The sequence below is a fragment of the Octopus bimaculoides genome, chromosome 7 (genome assembly GCF_046866305.1).
Source record: "Octopus bimaculoides isolate indiv1 chromosome 7, ASM4686630v1, whole genome shotgun sequence".
Taxonomy (NCBI): domain Eukaryota; kingdom Metazoa; phylum Mollusca; class Cephalopoda; order Octopoda; family Octopodidae; genus Octopus; species Octopus bimaculoides.
The window spans coordinates 13,948,427-13,967,942 of record NC_142934.1 but is presented as its reverse complement, the minus strand read 5'-3'; the positions used below and the strand labels follow the sequence as shown (position 1 = coordinate 13,967,942).

The 19,516-nt window shown below is 33.6% G+C and overlaps 1 protein-coding gene across 11 annotated transcripts in view; it reads right to left on the bottom strand.

Annotated features, from left to right (window-relative positions):
* Positions 1 to 19,516, bottom strand: part of LOC106871127 (C2 domain-containing protein 5) — an 87,746-nt gene that overhangs the window by 23,850 nt on the left and 44,380 nt on the right. For 6 of the 11 annotated variants that reach the window (XM_089354811.1, XM_089354808.1, XM_089354814.1 and 3 more), the window contains one exon: positions 3,060 to 3,181. In XM_089354811.1, coding sequence (XP_089210937.1) covers positions 3,060 to 3,181 — 122 coding nt within the window. Of the gene's footprint in view, positions 1 to 3,059; positions 3,182 to 11,095; positions 11,123 to 19,516 lie in introns of all 11 variants that reach the window. The other 5 variants (XM_089354805.1, XM_089354806.1, XM_089354809.1 and 2 more) reach the window with 1 other exon arrangement.

Sequence of the window (19,516 nt, the reverse complement as noted above, 5' to 3'; positions counted from 1 at the left end):
TGATTTATCTAGGAATAATTGCCTCCCTTACAATAACTGGTCACCAGGGCACACCACTTGTATGATTTAATAAGTACAAAGAGAAAGAGATGGGAAGAGATCCTTCTCAATTTCTGAGCATTTTTATTGCAAGATAACATTTTGGATGTGTTGCTATCCATTCTAGTTTACAAAGTGAAAACTGTGAGGAAGCTTCACTGAAAATGATTTCAGACGTCCTTAAAATAATTAACTGAAATATTGAAACATTCAAGACATTATTGTTGTTTAAGCTCACATCATCCCTGATTGAGAAAACCAATGACCAAAAATACTTCAGCTGTGACCTGTCTGTCTTTTTTCTCAGATAAAATGTATCTGGCTCATCAAATGTGTCCTTTTCTTTTATTGTTAAATGGTAGTGAAATCTGACTGCTATTTCTAGCAGACTAAGCAACCACTTTGGAGACTTCCTCATTGGCTTAACTATCTCATCATCATTTTAATGTCCCCTTTCCATGCTTGCATGGATCAAATGGAATTAGCTGAAGCAGGTTTTCTACAGCTGGATGCCCTTTCTGTCACCAACCATTACCTGTTTTTTAAGTAAGGTAAATATTTCCCCATGAGCAAACATGTTTTCATAGAAGATTGGAAATGATGGACGTCACTTATATGACATTAAATATATCGAGTGTGAGTGCTTTAAAACCTGTTCTGGACTATGATTCATCTTAGACATTTTTAATATTTAAAATAAACACCAAATCAAAATGTTAACCATAAAAAAAACTTTGTTTTCCAATTTTTCCTATTTTCTATTATTGACATAATGAGCCTCCTAAGGTATAGCAAAAACATAAAAAACAATATCCCGTTATTTTACATTTACACAGAAGCAAAAATACATTAACATAAAAACAAAACAAACCAAAGAAAACCACTACTAGAATATTATATCATTAATCAATAATTAACAGCCTTGTTATTAATTGACAATTTTTCTTTTTGGAAAAGTGACAGAGTCATTACAGAATTTGATAGAATGCATTTGTGATGTCTGCCCCTGCTCATCATATTCTGAGGGTCTGGTAACCTCACTAGTGCTAGCGGCACAAAGAAAAACCATGTCCAGTAGATACTGTGAGAGGGTTGGCATTAGGAAGGGCATCGAGCCACAGAAAGCATGCCAAGAAAGGTAAGGGAGCACAATGCAGTCCTTGGATTCGTTGTATCCTATCAAACCATCTAACCTCTCCTAGCATGAAACGTGGACATTAAACGAGGATGAGGGGTTAAAAGTATGAGAGAAGGGAGAAGAGCAGGTTTCATGTTGTAGAGAAGCTATACAGATACCCATATTCAGAAGATGGGGAGAGAATGATCACGTGGCACTGCAAAGAGATAAATAGCAGTACTCAAATGGAACTTCATATTACTGACTCATCATCATCGTCATTATCATCCGGTAACATCCATTTTCCATGTTGGCATGGGCTGGACAGTTTGACCAGAGCTCAAAAGCTGGAGAGCGGCACCAGGTTCCAGTCTGATTTGAATTGGTTTCTACAGCTGGATGCCCTTCCTAATGCCAACCACTTTACAGTGTGTGGCCTTTACCCAGAACAATTAAAAGCAGTTGATATTTTTAAGATTTCTACTGGGAATGTAAAGGGCTTTATATTAATATCATAACAAGTCTGATACTGCTGATTCTGCCAGTCAACCACTCTTAATAACAATGATGATCTTTTTGACTATAGGTACAAGGCCTGAGATTTTGTGGAAGGGAGTTAGTCGATTACATCAACCTCAGAGCTCAACTGGTACTTATTTTATCAACATGAAAAACGATGAAAGGCAAAGTTGACCTCAGCAGAATTTGAACTCAAAATGTAAAGCTGGAAGGAATGCCACACAACATTTTGTTTGGCATGCTAACAATTCTGCCAACTTGCCACCTTATAATAATAATAATAATAATAATAATAATAATAATAATAATAATAATAATAATAATAATAATCCTTTCTACACAAGGCCTCAAATTTGGGGGAAAGGATTAAGTCGATTACATCGACTCCTGTGAGTAAGTGGTACTTATTTAATCGACTCCGAAAGGATGAAAGGCAAAATCATGGTGGAATTTGAACTAAGAACATGTTGTTGGCACTCCATCACTTACGACGTCGAGGGTTCCAGTTGATCCGATCAATGGAACAGCCTGCTCATGAAATTAACGTGCAAGTGGCTGAGCATTCCACAGACACATGTACCCTTAACGTAGTTCTCGGGGATATTCAGCATGACACAGTGTGACAAGGCTGACCCTTTGAAATACAGGTACAACAGAAACAGGAAGTAAGAGTGAGAGAAAGTTGGGGCGAAAGAGTACAGCAGGGTTCGCCACCATCCCCTGCCGGAGCCTCGTGGAGCTTTTAGGTGTTTTCGCTCAATAAACACTCACAACGCCCGGTCTAGGAATCGAAACCGAGATCCTATGACCACGAATCCGCTGCCCTAACCACTGGGCCATTGCGCCTCCACGAACTAAGAACATAGTGATGGGTGAAATACCACTAAGCATTTTACCTGATGTGTTAATGATTCTGCCAGCTCGTCAGCTTAATATAATAATAATGATAGTTTCCAACAAAGGCACAAGGTCAGAAAACTCAGCGGAAGGAAGTATTGATTATATTGACTCCAGTACCTGACTGATAGTTTATTTTATCTATCATGGAAGATTCTAAGGCAAAGCTGACTTCAGCAAGATTTGAGCTTAGAATGTAAAGGACTATAACTAAATAATATGGCATTTTGTCCAATGATCTAACAGTTCCACCAATCAACAAACACATAGAGAATTATAAGTAATATAATTATAATTGTTACTAACATTATGTAAGGTTTCAAGATATGTAGAAAAACAAATATAAGCAGAATACAAAAAAGGAGAGGGAGAGAGAGAGAGAGAGAGAGAGAGAGAGAGAGAAAGAGAGAGAGAGAGAGGGAGAGAGAGAGAGAGGGAAAAAGAGAGAAAGAGAGAGAATTAAAAGACAAAAAACAGCAGGGCTTACCAACATGTCAATGGTTGGCTGTGTTTGCGGCATCCCTGGTTTGTTTCCTGCCGCTCTCCCAGAAATTCCACTCAGGACTCCAGTTCCACTCCCACTCCCACTGCTTCCTGTCAGACTACCCCCTGCGAGTCACAGCAAATCAAGCCAAAATTCAACTTAACTAAAGACAAAATGAAGGCATCAACAAATATAAAACACTAAAAATGAAAGGTTGTCAGGGAAGGGAGATGTGTGTTCGGTGGAATAGAGGAATGCGGAGAGGAGCGAGAGAGAAAATATGAAAAGAAAAAGAGGGGGTGGAATAAAAATTAAAAAAAAAAAAAACAATTCTGAATCAAATTATACTGACCAAAAAAAAAAAAAAATGTATCTTGTATAACATCCAAGAGAGGCAAGCATTTCTAGACATTTATATTTGCACATGTGTTGGTGTGTATGCCAGTGTGAGTGATTGTGTAATTTGTGTGGATATTTTCTACATGCATGTCTATATGTGTATGTTTATTAGTGAGTACACATGTCCATGCATTCATGTGTGCATATGTGTATGTTTATATATATATATATGTATTGGAATGTATTGTAAGACTAACAGCAAAAAACTTGGTAACATTATCAGCAATTGGCAAATGCATTGGAGGGTGGACGGTTCCGGAAGACAGAAGGTTAAGCCTAACCACTGAAACTATTCAAGTTGAACAGGAAAAACTTATTATTATTAATATCATCATCGTCATCATCATCAATAATTTTTCTTCATTTTAATTTAATTTTTGTTTTTATCTGTGGAAATAACAAAGTATGAAATATTTTCATTTTACCCAATAATCGCTTAGTTACTATCAATTGACGAAATGTTTTTTGTTTTTTTTCTCTCTAAAATGACATTTGAGTAATTACAGGAACTGCAGTTCATGTTTGAAAAATAAAGCTAAAATGATGAAATATAAAAAGAAAATGTACTACCGCACATGCACTCATACACACACACACACACATATAAGAGAGAGCATGTGTGTATGATCATTCTATATAGAAGATGAGAGCATTAGCCCATTGGTGTAGTAGTTTATTACTGTATAATACAATCTCTAGGACTAGGCGTGGCTGTATGGTAAGAAGACTGCTTTCAAACCACATGGTTCCAGGTTCAGTCCCACTGCATGGCTCCTTGGGCAAGTGTTTTGTACTATAACCTGGAGCCAACCAAAGACTTGTGAGTGGATTTGGTAGATGGGAACTGAAAGAAGCCCATCATATATACATATGTGTGTGTGTGTGTGTGTGTGTCAGTGTTTGTCCCCAACCACCGCTTGAGAACAGGTGTTGGTGTGCTTACGTCCCTGTAACTTAGTGGTTCAGCAAAAGCAACCAAGAGAATAACTACCAGGCTTATATGATGCTACATCACATCAGCACAATTCACTTTTTAGGGGGTGTACCATCTGTGTAGCAAGGGATGATGCCGAATCTACTTGTATTCAATCTCACACTATTTTCTTCATTATCAGCCTTTATATTTCTATCTCTCATCTCTAATATGAACGCTTGTGCACTGTTCATATTCAATGTCCAGCATATTCTCTACCATGCTACTAGCCATCACACTCTTTCTCTCTCCACTCTCTTATCATCTTCATTGATATCCCTCATTTCTCTCTCTCACACACACACACACACACATTACACCTTCACTAATTGTTAATATGCATCACTTTTCCTAACTTCCATTATCCTGTCTCCTTCCTATCACCCCCTCTTCACATATCATGCCATTCATGTTTTTCTACACAATCTCATTACCAAGAACCAGCATATAGCTGCCAATCACTGGTAAATGGATTAATCAGAGGAGAAAAGACAGTACCTATGACCTTTTTACGGACTCCAAGACTAGTGAGAGGAAAACCAGAAGTTATTCTAAAACCAGAGATATGGCTCAATTTCTTCAAATACAATGGACTTTACTAAAACACTTTCAAGGGCCAGGAGGTGGATGACAGCTTAACACTTTAGTATTTAAACTGACCATATCAAGCCCAAATATTGTATCTGTTTTATTTTCAAACTGGCCACATTTGGTCTCTCACACCTACCCTACAATGCCATTCTAAAAATAAACAATCAGATCATCAAAATCACATAACTATGAGATAATACATAAATTCAAAACAATATGAATAAGCATTACATTTGACAGAGTAATCTGAATGCTAAATGGGTTAAATCTATCACCCAAGAACAAGTATGATCCCTCTCATGGGCTTCTATACAGTTTCCATTTAGCAAATTTTGTTGGCGAGCTATGACTGACATAACACAATGGCAGAAGACACTTGCCTGATTAGAATCCTATTGGTATCTATTTTAATGATCCCAGGAGCATGAAATGCCAAAATTATCCTAGCAAGATTTTTCAGCTCAAAATGTAAAGGTATTGACTCTGTTTCCCAATTATTTCTACTCTTGTACAATGTAAACATAAAGATTATAGGTAAAAGACTCACACTCAAGATGTCAGGGATTAAAGCAGGTACAAGATTTTGAAGTGAACTTCTTAAACATTTTGCTAAGCTACACACACACACACACACACACAGAGTGCACATGTGATCCCTATACTAGCTTTTGCACAGTACCAAATGCTGGTCACTTACATGTGTACGTGACCAAGCATTTTATTCATGTACATATTTTTATATGAAGAAATCTGTGTTTGAATATAATTAGGAACACTCATCTTAAGATAAACATGAGCAAATATAAAAGCTAAAGCTAAAGGAAAAAGAAAAAGAAAAATATTTATTTAAAAAAATAGATAAAAATATTGCAAATCTGCTGATTTAGATTAGCAACATAAAAGATATATTATCAGATGTAAACTAATAAAACTTCTTTACAGGAAAGGAGACTAATTTTCTCTCTGTGGCCATTTGGTTGGTTACCTGCATCTATATGAAATGAGATTCAAATCTTTCTAAATAATATATCATGAAGAATATTTATTACTAAGTGTTAACTAACATTTTGAGAAATATATGGAAGAGTATCTACCATAGATACATGAAACATTTGATGTACAGCTGAGGTTTATAATCTGTCAATGGATTGTATGTGTGTGTGTGTGAGAAAGAGGAAGAGAGAGAAACAGACAGAGAGGAATAAAATCTTATCAATTTTAAATGAATTCATGTTCTAGATAAGTAACTACTCTCATAACTGCCATAGTTATAGCATGGAATCACAGTTGTTTTTGTTTTAATTGCTATCACAAGCTCCGCCATTAACATAACCGCCATTAACATAACCGCCATGCCCACTGCTGCTCTGACACCCAGTATCCAGTTTCACTTTATACAATGACGACACGAGAAGAAAATAATAATAATAATAAAAAAATAACAACCAAACTCAAAAGCAATAAGAAGAAAAATAAACCAATTTGCAATGAGATTACTACGCATATAAGTGTATTTAATTTTAATGCTTGCGTGCATGTACATATAATATATATATATATATATATATATATTACGTACATACAAACATACACAGAGGTATATCTTCCAAGATAACAATTGTGGTACAACTGTTGATTACTAGACAAGAGACATAAGGCAACAAGCACATAGCTTCTTAAGACCAATGGAAAGCAACCACTTCTCTACAAACAGCAATAACAATAGTAATTTCTAAAATAGGAACAAGGATAGAAATTCAGGGGACGGGAACAGACAGTTATATCAGTCTGACTATTTGACCAGTACTATATATATATATATATATATACATATATATATATATATATATATACATATATATATATATATATATATATATACATATATATATATATACATATATATATATATACATATATATATATATATATATATATATATATATATATATATATATACATATATATATATATACATATATATATATATACATATATATATATATATATATATATATATATATATATATATATATATATTACAAATTAAAAGGGTAAAGGATTATCAAATTATTAATTAATAAATCAATTAACAATTAACAATTTTTACCAAGCCCATCGGTATGAAAGCACCATTATTGGTGGAGAACTTATTTAAAAGCTCGTATATATTTATAAATATAATTAAGGGATCAGCAAATATTTGCTTCACCATATACCGAAGTTCAGAAATAGCAGCTAAAAAAGCTGAGAATCCTACAGATAGGTGAAGCAAATATTTGCTGATCCCTTAATTATATATATATATATATATATATATATATATATATATATATATATAGTCATCACCCTTGGAAGGATGGGAGGTAAAATTGTGATCTTCAGCTATATTTGCCTATGAAGCACAGGATTGATGTTTTTGGTTGTTTTGTTAGTTTTTTTTTTATATGGTTCTTAATATTTTAGTATAAGAGACTGGGGGGGGGGGGGTGAAAGTGGAATTTTTAAAAAAAATTCAGAAAAGAAAAAAAAAAGAACTAAAGATGTTAAATGAAAATTGCAATTAGAGAGAACATCATAACATTGAAAGCTTTTGAATGCTATCAGGCTATCTCAGAGCACACCGTTTTTCACAATTCATTGTCAAAGGAAATCATGAAAATGTAAACAGGAAAAAAAAAAAAGGTAAGAATATTTCCTTTTGTTTCTTTGTTAATTGATTATAGCTAGAATATAGTAGTGGAGGAGGGCAGGATAGGGAGCAATTGAAGACAACCGCTATGAGACAATGGGGTTACTCAGCCATAGGCCTACAAGCAATACATACTTTTGCTCATGGAAAAGGGTCATGCTGTTTCTTTTACACACACATGTGTGTGTGTGTTACAGGGATATAAATAAAGCAACACCTGCCATCAAGCAGTGTGATGAGGAAAAAAAAACACACACACACAATGGGCTTCCACAGTTTCCAACAACCAAATTCATTCACAAAGCATTTGTTAGCTCAAGACTATAGTAAAAAAACACTTGCCCAAGGTACTGTGCAGTGGGACTGAACCTGAAACCACATGGTTGCAAAGCAAGCTTCTTAACCACACAGCTATGCTTTACAACAGTGATGTTTATCTCAGAAACTATTCGTCATGGATTATGCTGTTTTCTTTGCTTTCATATCCTCAGTCATACCTGCTCCCTTAACTATTGTCAATTTGGATAGCTGGTCCCCCTATTGGGTCAACATTGTTAGGACTGGTGATTCTCAACCAAGTTTCATATGATCCTTTGGGGTCCACATGGATTTTATTTTTGAAATTTATGTGCAGTAAATTGCTTATGCTTCTACAGTACACCAAATATTTAAACCTTTTTTAAATACAATTCCTAATTATATTTAATTATAAAAACATAATTTTTTAAATAATGAATGGCTAGGAGGTCCATTCCAGTAAATTAGGGATCAAAAGGGTACCACAGGCAAAAAATGGTCGAGAAATACTGTGTAGACCACCTCAGTTCTATCCATTCTCTTCATTCAACCTCTCATAAAAGCAGGTTTCCAATTTTTAATGATTCAAATATTCAAAACAAAATTGACTCAAATCATTTAAAGTTACAAAAGACAGAAATAAAAAAAATTAACTCCTCAAGAATGATGACACCGAATCAGTGAGGGGTGGGTAATCTGAATGGCATCATTGTGTATTAGGTGAAAAGGGGAGTGTTAATTCATTCATATGGAAGGGCAGTAAAGGTATAAAATTGTGTGTGTGTGCATGTGTGTACCAGAATGGTTTTACTCTATATTCATCATCACCATCATCATTTTAACATCTACTTTTTCATGCTTGATGGGTCAAGTGGAATTTGATGAGGCAGATTTTCTATGGCTGGATGCCTTTCCTGTTGCCAAACCTAACTGGTTTCCAAGCAAGGTAATATTTCCCAATGGCTGGAATTGTCCTTCATAGGGATTCTAATTCTGGTGAGGGTAATACTTGTTTAGGGGTTTCTAGTTTATGGAGGCTTTGTTGCACACACACATTCTTATACTTTATGACATAATCTTTCTGTTGTAGCCTCTCCCATTTATGGTATTTAACCACACAGGCAATATTTTATTCTATACTCTAACCAAGTTGCTTGAGATACACCAACACACTGTAGATTATTTCATATATTAACAATTTTATCCATTAAAAAAAAAGTGTTTAGCTTTGATATTCATAATCAAAATGACCTTTCCTAGTGATAAAAAAAAAAATGGCCATACGCCAGATTAGATATGAAGATAAGTTTCCAGAAAGCTAATAAGGACTCAAAATTGTAACAGAAAATTAATTATTTTTTATAAAGCTTAAACTTTATATATATATATATATAAAGTATATATATGGTTGTGATTTTTTGACAATGATGATTGTTATAAAGAGCAACAGCAGCATAAGAAAAATGAATTAGCAACTATCTTCAGCCACGAATGGAAACGGCATTGCAGGCTCAGTTTAGCAAGAGCCTACCTCCTGCGCTAGGCACTTCTAGGCACTTAACACAAAAAACAAAAATATACTCATGAAGATGATGAAGAGGAAAAATGAAAATGTTTTTCTTGATACTTTTGTATGTAACTAAAATACAGAAATTTAAACAAATATTTTCAGTTGATGAGTTAACCTTTTTGATACAAAGCCACCCAAGATCACCCTTGGTTCTATGATATAAACTTGCTTTTTTACAGTGATCCAAATTAAAGCCTTTCTTCAAAATTTTATGTTAATTTATGTTTCAAACACCAGTTTAATAATGACAAAATTAGTTTACTAAATTCTTCATTATTTTCAAAATTAATTGAAACAAAAGCACTGTATTTCAACAGAAATATGGTAACAGAAGGGTTGAAGACTTTTTTTTTTAATAGAAATTGAATAATTTGTCAAAAACAGGAAAAGTAATTAAAAATTTCTGGTCTAATAACCTTATATAACATGTATCTCTGTTCAACACATTTTGATCAAACTGTGATAAGAGATAGTCCTCAGTTACCCTGTTCTTATTTATAAGTACATATAAAGCATATACATACATATTTGAGTGTATAAGTTTATGGCTGTAATTTTGCATTTCATAGAAATGTAGATATATTCATGTGTTCATACATTCATGTATGTATGTATAATATCATTTATGCATATACAGGGTTCCAAAGGTTATCATTATGCATTTAAATGTTTTCTGAAATAAACATACACTTCATTTTAATGGCTCTGAGGAAGTTATGAGATGTTGCACAGACACTCATCTCTCAGCGCATTTTCACAATAGAAACAGCTGTAAGCTAGTGAAGTTGTTTACATAATTCATGTTCCTTTGTCATTCAATAATTAACACACACACACACACACACATATATATATATATATATATTTATAGCCTTATGGTTTCACTGCTATAAAAACGCAATAATTGTGTGTACACAGAACTTTGCCACAGAATTTGGGAAATCGATCTTATGAGCCTTTGCTTTGAGAAAGGTCTTTGATCATTTTTTTCGTGTGTGTGTGTAATTGTATACCAGCCACAGGACATATCTATATGTATAATAGGGCAATCAAAGAATGGAGGCATCAAAATATGGAGTTGAACACAGAAACAAAACATGAAATATGAGGTCAATAAGCAATAACAGCTCCATAATCCGGAAACTTCATATTGTGTAAGAAACAATGCATTTCAGAAAATTAACTTACAAAAGCAGAAAAATATTTTCATTTTCTTCTTCTTCTGACCATTAAAAAAAAAAAATTAAAAAAGAAACAACGAACAACAGTGAAACAAAATAAACTTTCTAGACTGAGTAAGAGAACTTGGGTTGTATAGCAACAGATAAGAAACATAGTTGACTGGTTTCACAATGAAGCAGGAGTTTGTTGCAAGAAGGGTGGTTTCAGCTTTACTTAATGCATCTGGTGACAAGAATATTTTTGCACTAAACAACAACACCCTATGTACGTACGAACAGAACAACACTGACTAGAGACAAGACTACCCATAAATAGCAGTTGGTACCACAGCTCACCTGGAGGAGGCGGGCCTGGAGAAACTTCTGAAAAATAAGTTAATACAAGATCATTGTTGAAGTTGTTGTTTCTGTTGTTGTTGTTTGTTTTTTAAAATCGTTAAAAAAGTCGACAAAGTCAAATCTGGTGGAGTGGGTCTAAATGTGTTGGTGAAGATTTAAACAAAACCAAAAATAAAGTTATGTATGTACGTGAGAGACAAATAAAATGAATTATGAAATAAAGGTATTTCTTCTAAATTTGCATGGGTGCATGTTTGTGAATGTATGCACATCTATATTTGTGTGTGTGTATATATATGTAAAGGATCGGGGATGAGGAAGGGGAGGGCCATTGAATAGGGAAAATAAAGGGTCTAAGATAAAATAGCATGCAATCTCTTGCAGAAATAATAATAATAATAATAATAATAATAATAATAATAATAATAATAATAATAATAATAATAATAACAATAATAATAATCTTTTTTAGCTGAAAAAGAATATTATTAATTTTATGCAATAAAGACTAAATATAAATAAGATATACAACCAGTTGTTTAAACAATTATATATTAATTGCATAAAAATACAAATTTATAGAATAGGGGGTAAAATACATACCCACATACACGCACACAGACACAAGTGAGAAAAATTATAAAGAACACAAAAACTAGCAAAAATTTCAATTATTCATGAAACAAACTTATTAGAACAACTAAAAATAATATACCTCAGAGAAATACACATGCAATACTTTATTAAAAATTTTAGAAGAGACATCTGAGGAAAAATTAAGGAATTAAGGAGATATAAAGACTATAGTGTTAAAGTGCTGTACTAACTACATCTGTTCAAACTAAGATAAAGCTTTTTGCTTTGTGCTTTTTAACAAGACATATGACTATTGCGAAACTGAAGTTTTGTCTGGCTAACAAACAGGTACCAATTATTCAAGTCGTTTGAGGTGATGGGTAACTAAACTTTAAATAAACTGCTAAACCAATGCACAAGTTTTCAAATTGAAACACACACACACAAAACTTGCTAGCCTTGAAAAAAATGGCTGTCAGTTTAGAAAAAAAACAAAAAGAAAAACAAAGGAAAACTACTTTGAATAGTTGAAATTTTAAATGTTTTAAATTCCCTATGACAGAAGCATCACATAGGTGTTCTTTTCATCAATGTTTTTTGACCAAAACACTATAGAACCTCATAAACTAGCAGTCAACCAGAAGGAATCTAAGATCTTGTGAGGCAGAGGAAGAATCAACATGGGTAATTATTACAACCAATACAAACAAGAGACACTTTACTCAAGAATATTAAGACTAAATGACTTGCGTATTTTGGATTGAACTGTATTACCTATGTTCAGTTCACTGCAGGATGAAGGCCTCAGCATGTTCCCCCTTCCAAGTAATGGCTTGAGATCTTACTGGTTCGATGAGCCTCCTCTACCACACTGGCTTAACACTGCTTGACAGAGGGATGTAGTTTATATTCATACCCAAGAGCCATTAAGTTGATTACATTCACCCCAGTGCTCAACTGGTACTTATTTTATCAAACCCGAAAGGATGAAAGCAAAGTTGACCTCACCAGAATTTGAATTCAGAAAGTAAAGATGGACAAAATACCACTAAGCATTTTGCTCAGCATGCTAATAATTCTGCCAGTTCACCATCAATAGATGATTTGCATATTCATTCCTAATACATACCTGCAGATTCAAGCAGGAATATGCTAATCTTTGTTGTGTTTCATGATAGGAGAACAACAACTTTCAAATGATTGTGTGTTCATAATACACTCGATTCTTTAATATAAAGGGACTCTGGGACATCCAGTGTTTTGACATTATTGTGTCTTATCAGCCAAAGACACTCTGGACTAATAAATCTAACAAGAGCTTGTGGCTCTAGTAACTTCAGTGAGCAAATTAATTACTGATACCATTGTTCACCATGCACATGATTTATCAAGACAACTGCTATAGATATACAACGAAGGAATATAGTTCAAAAGGAAAACTTAATTCTGATTAATAAATGAAGAATGCTAGTTACATTATTACAATAACATTATTTTGCAGTGAAAGAGACCAGAATAACATGTTCTAAGTTCAACTCAAGACAGGTTTCAAATAATCAGACAGCTAATCGAATAAGACCCTACCACAGCCACATAGCATGAATTTTTTTCTAAATTGTCAGCTAACATTTATGATACATGATCTTTCATGAACTCATTGAAAAAATTCCACAGCTCAGGCTAACCTCTGATTTGTAGAGCATTTTATTATTATTTAAAATAATTTTTTATCTTGAGCTCTAGGACCAGTTACCCAGTTTTCATGGCTTATAAAGTGACTGATTCACAACATTCACCCTGAACAGGATACAAAATCTGGTTTTAGATTTTGTTACAAGGCCAGCAATTTTGGAGAAGGGAGTAAGTTGATTACATTGACCCCAGTGATCAACTGGTACTTATTGATCCTGAAAGGATGAAAGGCAAAGTCGACCTCAGAATGTAGAGATGGACAAAATGCCACTAAACATTTTGTCTGATGTGCTAATGATAATGTCAGCTCACTGCCTTTTCAAGGCCAATAATATTGAGAGGAGGGGCAATCAATTACTTGACTAAGGGATGAAAGGCAAAGTTGATCTCATGAGGATTTGAACTGAGAACATAAAGAGCCAGAAGGAATGCCACTAAGCATTTTGTCTGAGATTCCAATATTTCTGCCAGCTTGACATTTTCTTCAAGAGTATAAAATAGACATAAAACTGTTAAGAATAGCTAATAACTATTAGCATTACCCCATATCAAGCTATTAACAGTAGATGGTTCATAACTGTGATATTTCAAATTTTAATGCATACTCTAATGTTTCTGAATTCAATTGTTGTCAGAGATAACCTTTGTGGTATATTCCAGTGGGAATTTCTAAATCCTCAAAGTAAATATATTCTCAATGGATCGACTGATTATAATCGCTTTGACGAGCATAGTTTTGAAACTAAGGAAGACAGCAACTTACATCAGTACACCAAAAATCAGCAAAAACATATAATATGTGTGTGTGTATGTGTCAGTGATGACCTTCAAGAAGACAAACTGAAGTCAAATACAAGCAAAACTTGAAAATGCAAGAGGAGATTTGTGAGAAACTTCTGTCATATGAAAATAAAAAGGATTTGTAAAAATAATTGAAAATTATAATTGAAGATTACAAATAAATATTGTAAAGAAAATAAGTAGATTTAAGAACACTAAAAAGACAAAATACAATAATACATTTTTGTTGTTATTTCTTTTCATGACAACAAATAAGAACAATCATATTGATTTTTTGTTTTGATTGACAAAATTTTGAGCATCCCTAAGTGCAGAAAGAGAAAAACACTGGCTTAAAATGGGAATAAAACATTAAGCTTTCAGAAAAATTAAAAGAAAGAACCCATGCATCAATCAACAAACCAAAAGTATTGAACGGGAAAAATAAATTATTAAAAAAAAAAAAAAAAAAAAAAATTCTATAAAACGTATTGTTGACATATCATGAAATACATTCCTGAAATCTCGTTCAAATCGAACTCTTAAGTACACTATTTCAATAACATTGATTTAAAATAATTAATACCAAATAATAATAATAATAATGGTTTAAAATTTTGGTACAGGGCCAACAGTTTTTGAGAGGGGGGAGTAAGTTGATTACATCACCCTCGGTACTTGACTGGTACTTCTTTTATCAACCCCGGAAAGATGAAAGGTAATGCTGACTTTGGTGGAAAAATATTGATAATAATAGTAATGATTTCAAATTTTTGCCACAAGGGCAGCTTCGGGGAGGGGGATTAAGTCGATTACACCAACTCCAGTGTGTAACTGGTACTTATTTAATTGACCCCGAAAGGATGGAAGGCAAAGTTGACCGCGGCAGAATTTGAACTCAGAATGTACCGACAGGCAAAATACTGCTAAGCATTTCGTCCAGCGCGCTAACAATTCTGCCAGCTCGCTGCCTTAATAATAATAATGATAATCCTTTCTACTATAGGCACAAGGCCAAAAATTTGCTGGGAGGGGGTTAGAAGATTACATTGACCCCAGTTCGTAACTGGTACTTACTTTATTAACCCTGAAAAGATGAAAGGCAAAGTCAACCTTGGTGGAATTTGAACTCAAAATCTGAAGACAGACGAAATGCCATTAAACATTTTGCCCAGTGTGCTAACAATTCTGCCAGCTCACTGCCCTACAATAATAATGATGATAATAATGATTTCAAATTCCGGCACAAAGCCAGCAGTTTTTGATGGCTGTGAAGTCAATTCCATTGACTCCAATACCTGACTGGTACTTACTTTATAGACCACAAAATGATGATGGGTGAAGATAACCTTAGCACATAAAGACAGACAAAATGTTTAGTAACATTTTGTCTGGCCACCTTAATAATAATAATGATGATGATAGTAATAATAATAATAATAATAAAGGCAGAGGACAAGAAAGTTGAGAAGTACCAAGACCTAGCATTGGAAATGGAATGAATCCATAGAGCCTCAAAAGTGAGTGTGGTCCCTATTGCGATCAGTGCACTTGGGACCATCTGAAAGAGAGCAATATTCTGGCATCAAAAGCCATGGACACCAAACTTCAGCTGGCAACAATACTTGGAACAACTCATGTGTTGAGAAAAGTGTTGCATTTCTAAGCTGCAGGATGAAGCTGAGATATGACAAAGATAACTCAGAAGTTAAGTGAATAATAATAATTATTATTATTATCAAGCAGGACACCTTTTTCTTTATTTCAATGAATTATTCAACAAGCTACTTTGGCAATGACTCAATTTTTCCAATATATATATATATATATATATATATATATATATATATACAAATCAATATCCATACATGAAATTCTTTACGTGTTTAGCTTTAGTTGGTTTATCTATTATAGTAAGGAAGTATCAAAAAACCCAGTATGCTTGCAGTTTGAAAAAAAAAATCAAGACGTCTGATTAAAGAAGGCTAATTTCCTTTAAAAACATCAATTTATATCCTGATAAATACAAACACCAATTACCATTAAAAAAAAATGGTATAGATAATCCTAAATGCTGATCTATTTTTTTCTCTCCAATATAAATCAAATCCATAAATACTGTTATGAACAAACAGTGAAGCATGCAAAATAATTATGATAAATTTATGAAAAACCATGCAATTATAAGAGTGTGTTGAGGATGTGGTGTATAAAAAAAACATGCTGACAGCTATGCTGGGTGTGTAATTATTACTTTTTTTAAAAAAATATTTGTAATGTGCAATTAACGTGGTGATCTCTTTGAAATGCAATACCAAATTAATTAAAACAACAAAAAACACTGGATACAACTGGAAACAAAGTGATATTCAACGAAAAATTAACAAGAATGGGTATATATTGTGGTCAGACATATACACAGACTCACACATACACACAGACAGACAAAAGAAAGCTAAAAAAAATGCATTTCTTAACTATAAGGCAAAAGTGCAATTTAGTTTGTTAAACATGACAATCTCAGCCAAATTTGAAATAGTCCTCAAGGGTTTATCCATAAAAACATCACTTACCTTAAAACTCACCACTTGCTAATCCACACTACTCTTAAATAACGTATCTAACTTTGTATCTTTTTGGGGGGAATATAATTATTTCCCTCTATCAACTGAATGGGACTGGCTTTTGTTTTTTGGTTTTTTTTTTTGGTTTTACATTTGAATTTAAAACCCCAAAAAATAATCATGTTTCATTATTACGTTAGTGGGCAGTGTCTGTTTTGGGAAATATTTTTGCTTTTTATCTTAAGTTTAAATGTTAAATTTCGTTTACTGTTGAGTAAAGATGAAACTGAGCTATGGCTAACAAATAGAATGACTCAAACAAGGGGTGCTCAAGGCTGTTTTTCAATTGCTTCTCATCCTTATTTAACCAACCACATAACAGTTACCCATCTTATTACTTCAGTGGATGGCAATAAGGTTAAGCCTTGCAGCTTCTGACCTCATGGTCAAGAGTTCAACACTTGCTACAGCCACTGAATAATATTACTGGGTAGAGCAAAATAGCAGCTTGATTCTGTCCATTTGGTTGACAATACAACTTCATTTTCATGATTAAAAGGTCATCTAATTGTCAAATAATATACTGCAACAATATATACAAATGCCCAACTTTTGCAAGATCTGTCTATATAGTATAAGAAAACTAGTCACTGAAGAAGCTACATCTCCAAACCACCAATATAGAGATACACATTGGGAACTAATAAAGAATCCTTAACAAGATTAATAAAATAATTGTTTCAAGAAATTTTCCTTTGATTTCAATAATTAGGTTCACAAAAATCAATGACTTCTTGGTGACTAGTCTAAATATTTATTACCTCCGCCTTAGTGAAGGTGGAGGTATTGTTTTCAGTTGTGTTTGTTTGTTTGTCCGTAGACAAGATATCTGGATGGATTCGTATGAAACTTTCAAGGATGTTTGGCCTTGTGACTGATATGAACTGATTAGATTGTGGGATCAATCCGGTACTGAACAAGTATTCTGGATTATTTTTCCAGTTTTTTTACTTAAATTTTGAGAGCAGTAGGGTTCATTTTTAGTATTCTCATTTGTGAGAGCAGTTGAGTTTATTTCAGATATTCTCATTTTAAAAACCATCTCCGGCTAATCATTGAGAGGACGTTGGTGTTGCCTTGCCGGAGGTTTGTGCTCTCTGGGTACTCTTGTTATCATTTGACTTTTAGTTTACATCAGTCACAAGAGAACAGACAAATCAAGAGCAAATAAAGTATGAAATCTAAAGGATATGCTATATCTACAAGGTCATTACTTTACTGTCTTCAAAGCTTATCAAATTTGAAGAAATATAATGTCATTTATATTATAAAAGTGTTTATGTTGCATAGGTTGGTTGTGCCTGGGCTGTTTCCAGACAAAAATGACTGGCCCCAGGTACACTTACTACCTCTCCACTTATTGATACACTGTAAAGGTAAGACAAGTCAATCTGTTTGTAGCATCCATGGAGCAGCAAGAGATACCAGATATCAGTTAAATATAACCATACATATCTGTCTTAGGGCGCCTCCATCTGGATTTTCAGTAGGAGTTTATTTACTACCTTAACCATTTTTTTTTTAATGTTCAATAAATCATTCCACAAAGCAGCTGTGTTAAATAACTCTGGTTCACTTTATGCAAACAGAATTAACCAATCAAACAACGTGAGAGTGGTCCATCAGTGTGCATCTCAGACCCACTCAACTTCATCTTGTTCCAAGCCCATGTTTTTCAATGTTTAGCACTATAGAGTGCTGAGTAGTGGCAGTCATGCCATGTCGTGTTTATTTCATTATCCAGATTACTCCAGAATTATTCAACATTCCAGTGGTTATTGCAGCAAACACAATTAAGGTGGCTTCATTTGGTGCTCAACTGACTATTTGCACTTAAAAATGCTCAGCAGCCAGTGCAGCACTTGGACCATTGATATTGTTATTGATATTGCACAACTTGTTTGTCAGAAGCATATGTAACATCAACAAAGACTACAGGGACAATACCAATGCAGTTCCTAATAAGCTAAATTCAAAATCCTATGTATTAATGTCACTAAGACAAGCTACTGTAAAACCCCAAAAGTATTTTTTTTTTAAATTCCCTGAGAAAAATCTATTTTGGTTTATTTTGTAGGTTGACTTTAGAAGGGCGGAGAGAATACAAAAAACAACAATCTCTCTTACTTATTTAGTCGAGCAATTAGTATTATTCTGTTAATACTTTAATTTTCTGGTTGTTTTGATTTTTAGAAATCTTTTTTCCTCATTTTATTTCTTATTTATTTTGATTTTTGTTTTTAATTTGAATGATTCCAAAATGTAGAATATTGAAATTAAAATCACAAATATAAAAAAAAGTGAAGGAATTATTTAAGATGCCATCCAAAACAAATTAATTGAAATACTAACTCTGTTGTTTTTATATATTTAACCAGTAACAACAATAGTATAAGTGATGGACACAAACCTGGTCAAGTTTGCCTTGCAATTATGAGGTTCCAGGTTCAACCCTACTCTATGGCATCTTGGATGATTTGTCTCTTATTATAGACACAGATCAACATAAGTATTGTGAGTGAAATTTGGGTAGACAGAAACTGTATGGAAGCCTGCAGGATAGACTGACACATATTGCATCATGCCAGTTCTCCCTGAGAATCAAGAGTACATTGTCTGTGGAATACTCAGCCACCTACATTAAAATTCAGTGAGCAAGTTGCTCCACTGATTGAATAATTGGAGCATTCATCATTGATCACCATTTTCCATGTTCACATGGGTCACACTGAATTTGTTGAGGCAG